We start from the raw sequence: 7653 nt of genomic DNA, 5'->3' as shown, positions 1-7653 counted from the left end.
AGGGGTGCCCAAACTTTTGCATAATGCCACTGTAAAAGAAAAGAACAAAATTATGTTTAATGGGGAATAAAACATTGATTCAAAGTGATATAAGCAAATACTTTAAACTTGTCAGTTCTAAGTCACACCGTTACTGTAATTGCTAGTGCCCTTTGGGGGACAATGGCAACACATAGTTTCTATATCCACATTAATTCTGATGTCCAGCATCGGTGAGGTAGTAAAACAGGCTGAATACGATCACCCTCACCGGCTCTTTACCAGCTGGGCTGAACATTGGCACTTACAACGTAATAAACTGAACACACTGCTTTATCTCCTCAGGTACATTTACACACTTAAGGCACAGAGATGCATTCACTTCAACTCGGTGTATTCAGTTCAGATACTGAACTATGATGTGCAGGTTAAATGAATCTTTATGTCTATATAATATAATCTGTTACTGTCTCAGAATAGGTTGAAGGCCACCGTTGTGATGTAGATGGCAGGCAATAAAGATGTTGAATGTTTATGACCTTGACTATACTTTATAATATACCATATATTTCTTTATATTGATATTACTTTTTAAAATCACATGTATAGTAATTTAAATCTGTATTTCTCAGTGTTTTGATCCAGCACATGGACACTGCAGGGAAAAAAACAGACTGTTGTGGCACCGGCGAGGACACGTTGTTCCAGCTCCTGCTGCTGGTTCAGGAGGTAACAATGAGCTGATGGTTGTTATTACAGGGATATTTTTGATGTTGATGTTGTTGTTGTTATGTGCAGCCCCTGACGATCCTTTATAGGCGATTACATCTTCCTCTAAGGTCGGACTGTTCCCCAGTTTGTCTGCTCCAGTCAGGGAGAAATTAAATCCTAAAACAAGCCAAGCCCTCGTTGCTTTCAGAGTTGGCGAAAAGAGATGCAGAGAATCAAACTTTAAATCTTATCTCATCTTGTCAAAGTGCCTTTGAGGAAGAAACCGAACTCTCTACAGAGACACTTCATGATCAGAAGGACAACGCAGTGACCGCCTCAACTGTGAACATCTGTGCAGGTGATTTAAACAATTCACCCCACCACCACCACCACCACCACCTGACAAAACCCCAGAGAAAAAAAAAAATCTTAAAAAGGTCACGACCAGGACAGTGTCCAGCGCGGTGACCAGCTCCTGACTCGATCCTCTCCACCGCTCCCTGACTTTTTGAATTTTCAAACGACATGTGTTATGTATTCCCAGATCCCTTCTGCAGCTGCTCCTGTGGTCGGGCGAGCGCTGTGGGCTTTGGTTTATGTAATGACTGCAAAGCAACACACACACACACACACACACATACAGTACGGCTGAGTGAGCTGCCGCATGGCCAACCAACACTGTAGCGAGCCGAAACAGAATCATTACAAACACTTTCACTTATTAAATTGGCATGCTGCTGGATGCAAGACTTTATTTCATGGTTTGGTGCAAAGGGACTCGGGAGAGTAAACACAGCGTTTGAAGGCCAAAGGATCCCGTCACGCCGTTACAAACGTTCTTAGTGCAAACATTTTCTCCTCTTTGAATAGATGACATCGAACATCATGAGCCTCTTCACCGAAAAAAGACGCTGCATGTTGCACGTTTTTCTGTTTCTGTAGAAAACACCAGCACCTATTCAAGCTGCCAACAAGTCAGTGGTTAGAGGCAGGAGGCAGCGCTCACATTCAAGGGAAATCACATGTATTTGAAAGCTATTAGCAGTGACCACCTGTCAATGGCCGGTCCCATTGACTCGAACCTCTGCTGCTGAAAGGTCTGAGTGGATTGTTGACAATAGAGTTGACAGAGAGAAAAATCCTCAGGCTGTGTGTGTGTGTGTGTGTGTGTGTGTGTGTGTTTGTGTTTGTATGTAGACAAACACTAATGACCTTAAAATCCCTCCATGTGGCGGTCAAAGGTCGGCTGAGGCTGGAACGAGACTGTGCTCTCATTAAAATGTTTACAGAGACCATGAAAGCACCATGAACACTGATTCAGAGCCACGCTCAGTTTCTGTCAGGATGAGGTGGTCATACCCTCCAGACAGTCGCTGCACATACACAGAAGAACAGCGCCACATGGTGGACGACCAAGCTCGGACCTCCATGATGAAAAACACAGCAAAAAAACAAACAATAAATGGCACAATTAACCAAAAACATAAAGGACTAAAGAACAGAAAAACAGAAGTTAATTTTTTGACCTTGGGAAAAAGAAAGAAAAATGCTGCTGACATAAACCTTATGTAAAAAGTGCATTAATGAATGAGTCCTGCTCTTCATCAAAGACGGCTTTTCTAGCGTTTCTTCCTGTTTTCTCCTGGCAGCATCTCGGCGCTGTTCTCGATTGTGAGTCATGAAGACAGATGTTTTTCTCTCATGTCTCCTTATCAAGGGCCGACCCCGAAGCACTGTACTTCAGATTCAGGTCTGAAAGAAGAAGGACATTGAAGAACTGTAAACATCTACAGACTGTTCCAGTGCAGTACGATGAAGAAAAAACAACTACACTAATTTCTTCTAAATCATAAAACACCAGGTCCAGTGACCCGGCACAGATGAGTAGTAAAAATGATGGATGGACAGCAGGTGAACAACCTGTTTTCTATTAACATACTAGAGCTGGGCGATTATGGCAAAAATCTAAATTAATTGAACTGTTTGCCTCAATTACAATTAATGAACGATTACAGTGTGTAGTTAGAGCATGAGGGCTGAAGGAGAGGAAATTATAAACAAAAAAGGACACATTAGCTTGTGTGCCTCTGCCCCAATTCTGAGGCTTAGAGGTTAGAGGCTCTAAATGTCGGTTTTTCAATGAATAATCCAGCCCTATTACATTGATTCTACTTAAAACTTTCCTGTAAGGTGCAACAGCCTTAATGATGTCTTAACTCTCTGGAAATTGTTGCCTCAACAATTACAAGTGCATTTCCATGTCAAGTTTACTCTCACGCTCAGCTATGACAGTGAAATGTTCAGTCATGATGGAAACAATTACTTTCATCATTTTCTCTGTTAACTGGTCGATAAAATGTTGTAAAATACTGAAAATTATCACAACATTTATACAGACAACTTGTTATGTTGAACCGGCATTGACCCAAAAATATTAGATTTGATCAGATTCACGTTTAAGAAAATAGAACTAGAGAGTTTTGATATTTTGCTTTTTCAACCTAGTGACTGACTGTTTCACATCAGAGATGATTGTATAAAATGTAAACGGACTTACCGGGACAGAGGACTTTGGTCAGCGACGCCTTCACCTCCATCAGCTCTGGGTTCTCTGAGTCTTTACTGGCGTGAAACCTGGTGAAGTGCAGTGCAGGCCAGAAGTCTTTTCTTCCAGACATTCGATCACGGACAACCGTTCTCCAGTCTTCTCTATTTTTGATACACAACAACGCAGACCAAAGGTGTCAACAGCAAACACAACAGGAAAAACTACAACCCGTTGAAAGTTGAATCAAAAATAGAGCATACTTTAACTGCAGTTTCTGGATAATGGTCTTTAAACACTTCCACACGTCCAGGTTGCTCCTCCAGCAGGCAAAGTCCAGCATCTCTAGGACGACTCCTAAAGCTTTTTCATGATCACTTTTTTTCTCTGGGTGAAAAAAACAACAAAAATACATCAATTACTGGGAGACGTGTCTGTTACAACAGTTTATATGTTTCAAGGAGACAATAAAATGAATTTTTGATGTTTCCAAAACAGAGAAATACTGTAGTAAAGTCATGGTTTGGTCAATTAAGACTAAATTGATCTTTCCTCAAGATAAATTTGATGAACTTTCTTTCAATTCTCTGTTTCGTTGGTTAGTATTTAGTTCAAATGTGCTTTTACCTGACTGAAGCAGGTGGGAGCTGTACTCCAACATTAACTCGTGGCTTGGGACAGAAACCTGGAGGCCCTGCAGCATGAGACAGATAAGGTTTAGTAACTGTGCTTATCTTAAATCTAATAACAATCAGGGATAAATTCTAGTAATGGTTGCAGCTTATGCAGTAACAATTATTTCATATCTTTCTTCAAAAGTGAAAGTATTACATTGATTAAGGTGCTCTAGTTTTCATCTTAGATACTAAACAACGCAATACTTCGATACTTTACAAGTCACAGTGTTTTAATCCGCACCTTCAACACTGTCATCAGTTTCTTCTGCGGACTCTTGTGCCGCTTTAAGTACTGGTAGAGATAGACATGCGCGTTGGGGTTGGGTGGAAAACTGCTGTCATAGGCGTAGTCGCTCAGGACTTTCAAAGCCTCTTCGTCCATCTCGTAGAACTCCAGCATCTGCAGGGTAAAAAAAAGGTTAGATAAGGGTTGATAAATACACTTGAAAACATGAAACACAAGAAGGTAGCGTCTTGAGGACATGACACTGAGACAGATAATATCAAAATGTACGGCTATTGAAATCTCGACATCGTTTTTGTGCCATCTTTAAATGTTCCTGTCCAAAACTAAAAGACATGATGTGTAGTATGAAAAAAGACTCTATTTAGTTCAATATCATGTTATTAAAGGGATATTTCAACATTTTGGCAAATTGGCCCATTGCCATAATCCCGATAGTCTTAGGCAAGGCATCTTTATTTATATAGGCTAGCGCATTTCATACCAAGGCAACTCAATGTGCTTTACATAAAGACAAAACATTAAAAAAAAAATGTTTTAAAAAGGAGTAGGTTCGTTACCTTTAATTGTCGGTGAAAGCTATTTTTAGAACGGCGGAGCAGAGCCGCAAGCTGCTCAGCGTTACGCTACAGAGACTCATGGGATTTCTTGCTAACGGAACATTACAAGACGGAGTTGTCGGAGCTGACACGCGTTCCCGTCGGGGGCAGTTTTTTGGCAAGCAGTTTTCCGTTATTATCTCATCATAACGCGGTGAATGTGCAGGTCACAACTTGTCCACCAGAGCGTTTTAGTTGTTGGATTGTGTATTTGATGAGTTTGATGAGGGAAATCAAGAAATCCCATGAGCCTCCGTAGCGTAGCTCTGAGCAGCTTGCAGCTCTGCTCTGCCGTTCTAAAAATAGCTTGCATCGACAATTTAAAGGTAACGAACCTACTGCTATGACTATAGGGATTATGGCAATGGGCCAATTTGCCAAAATGTTGAACTATCCCTTTAAATATATACATATTTATGTCATTAAATCCGGCGGGTGGGTACTAGTGCTTACCTCAACGTAGCTCAGTATGAAAGGATCCCAGACACCAGGACTTTTCAGAATCTCTTCAAGATTCACAGAGGCTTGTTTGAAGTAGTTACGCAACTCTTGATCGTCACCAGTGTCCGGTTGGCCTGAAACATGCAGCCAAACATCACACACCAAAGCAGCAGTTTGTATCTGACATACTGAATAATACAGAGGGGCCTTTGAATACATTTTTCAGAGCATAATATTCATGTGCAGTTACTGGGTCTGCTCTGTAGGTGGCAGTGTAACATCACACAAGAGCTGAAATTGCAGCAGCGTAACTGATCCAAGTGAATAATAGATCGCTTTGGGGTGTTGAGTTGTACATCGCCTTACCAGCACTGGAGCGTGTGAACTTTTTGTCACACCAGATGATATAATCCAGCAGGCTCCTGTAGGCCTGGATCAGTTTAGTCCTCTGAGACTGAGCTGCTGTCTCCTTCCCACACCTCCAGCTTTCTGCGACAGTCAGTTGATGCTTTGCTTCTTCAATGTGACCGTGTAGCAGCAGGTGGAAGGAATGCTCCAGACTGATCTAGAAAAGTGCAAACGAACAGGGTTTTTCAAATGTTAAAAATGTAAGAAAGGAAATCAGCAAACTGTGCGCTGTGCATTCATGTCTGTCAGCCAACGTACCAGAAGGTAATTTTTAAATCCTGAGTGTTTCATTCGTTCATAGATCATGTTGTAATCGTCCATCTTTGAGTTGGGGTGATGGCGAAGGATCTCAGTGCTGAGTTTCCAAATAAGCTAGAAAGAGAGAGCCAGTATCAAGGATGTGGGAATCAAACTTGCATTCACTACTAACTATATAAATGACTGGATCTTTAATAAGGAAAAAAAAAGTCTGAAGCTTTCTCTTTAGGAACAGGAAACAGAGACCTCACAGTCGGGGCTATAGTGTACAATTATGTGAGGTGATATGTGTGTTTTGTTATCTAGATACAATGCCACAAAATAAACTACATAAACAAACCTACCTCTTTATTGTGCTGCGGTGACGGCCTTTGATGTGCGTCCTCTAGAATTTGGGGGTAATAAGCCATATGTTCTGCTGCCTCTTGCCACCGGTGATGTAGCATGGCTTCTCTGATGTGCTCCAAACAGATCCTGGTGCTCTCGTGAAACCCAGTTTCATTTTGTGTCTCTGCAGATAATAAATTAAGTTATTATTTGAGGACATTATGCATTTTCCATTCATATTATGATCCATAATAGCTTGACTGATACTGGATTTGCATTGCTTTATTGATTGATTGATTTTTTTGATATTCAATCTTAAAATGTTTCTGACATATGATTATTTTTTCTGTACCAGCCGTCATAAGTGCATAGGACATTCACAATGGGTTAAATATCCACCCAGACAGTTTATTTGTGTAGCACAGCATATACTGTATAGGAGCCTAATGCACAACTTACTCACACACAGGCGTTTAACCAGAGGAAGCTTTTTTTTCTTTTGTCCTTTCATAGCGTTATCTGTAGAGCTGTCTGAAGAGTTGTCGTAAACCTCTACATTTTCAGGACGCCCCAGCTCATTTTCCAAGTCATCCATAGTCAGCACAGTAGTTTGATGTTTGGTGTATGAACCTTCCTGCAGAACAAAAAAGTTCACTTCTTACACAAAGAAAAACAAAAAAATCTAAAGTCTCTATACTTTCTTCAACTGCTCACACCAGTTCCCTGAAAAACTTGTAACTCATCAATGTATCTATTTATCTCAAATACTACACCCAGACCTGACCATGACAGTTGTAAATGTATAACTGCAATTAAATTAAGGTGTAATGGTAAACACATGAACAGACTGCTGCCAGTACAATTAGGTAATTATTCAGTGATACCAAATGTGTTTTTTGTTAGCTTATTAGTTAAATAACAAAACAAAAAAACGTATCCTAACTGAACATATTGATTGTCATAGATATAGATATAGATACTCAGATAATTTAAATTTAAAAGAGTAGATAAGCTAATAAACTTGGTTCCTACCTTCTGAGCAGTAACGGTACACAGATGTTTTTTCTAGCCAGTTAGCCAGATGTTACGTGTAGAGTCCGGTGGGCAGAAGCTATTTTGACACTGTGTCCTTCTTACAAAAGAAAGTGAGAGAAAGAGAAGATTAATTTGACTTATAAGCGAGGGTGGCATGTTTCACACAACTCACATGTTTCTCGATTATTTCTGTTTGGTGGATGCGGAAGTGGAGTGAAAAGCTGCATGCTCATTGGTTGACGCGCCGGAAAAGGCGGGACAAAGAACCGGTACTGTTGGGGTTTTTTTAAATAAATAACTTTATTGATCTTTCGCAGAAAAAATGTAGTTTTTCGTTCATCCCTAAGTAGATCCTATGGATTTAGAGCTCAGCCAGTCACGCCAAGGATTTTCATAACTCTTGAGTCGTTTAACAACCTCTGTTGTTTC

General features: G+C 40.5%; 1 protein-coding gene across 1 annotated transcript; it reads right to left on the bottom strand.

The window, feature by feature from the left end:
* Positions 1-555: 555 nt before the first annotated feature.
* On the bottom strand, positions 556-7406 carry taf1a (TATA box binding protein (TBP)-associated factor, RNA polymerase I, A). The gene is made up of 11 exons (XM_085770454.1): positions 7222-7406; positions 6649-6823; positions 6207-6373; positions 5863-5976; positions 5563-5761; positions 5209-5330; positions 4154-4312; positions 3863-3929; positions 3499-3622; positions 3248-3399; positions 556-2442 (listed from the first exon to the last, which is right to left on the bottom strand). The coding sequence occupies exons 2-11, from the start codon at positions 6782-6784 to the stop codon at positions 2390-2392; spliced, it is 1293 nt and encodes a 430-aa protein (XP_085626580.1). The 5' UTR covers positions 6785-6823; positions 7222-7406; the 3' UTR covers positions 556-2389.
* Positions 7407-7653: the final 247 nt, after the last annotated feature.

Source organism: Trachurus japonicus, chromosome 24, assembly GCF_045865225.1.
Source record: "Trachurus japonicus isolate A0001 chromosome 24, Traja_1.0".
In the NCBI taxonomy this organism is placed as follows: Eukaryota; Metazoa; Chordata; class Actinopteri; order Carangiformes; family Carangidae; genus Trachurus; species Trachurus japonicus.
The sequence above is the reverse complement of the archived record's forward strand: the minus strand, read 5'-3'. Positions and strand labels throughout refer to the sequence as shown.

What these genes read in the sequence shown, in the direction of transcription:
- taf1a (XM_085770454.1), bottom strand. Translation starts at nt 6,784, where the DNA reads ATGGATGACTTGGAAAATGAGCTGGGGCGTCCTGAAAATGTAGAGGTT. An exon ending in GGTTAAACGCCTGTGTGTGA is followed by an intron (nt 6,374 to 6,648) that starts GTAAGTTGTGCA and finishes TATTATCTGCAG; the next exon opens with AGACACAAAATGAAACTGGG. An exon ending in TCATACTGAGCTACGTTGAG is followed by an intron (nt 4,313 to 5,208) that starts GTAAGCACTAGT and finishes TTTACCCTGCAG; the next exon opens with ATGCTGGAGTTCTACGAGAT.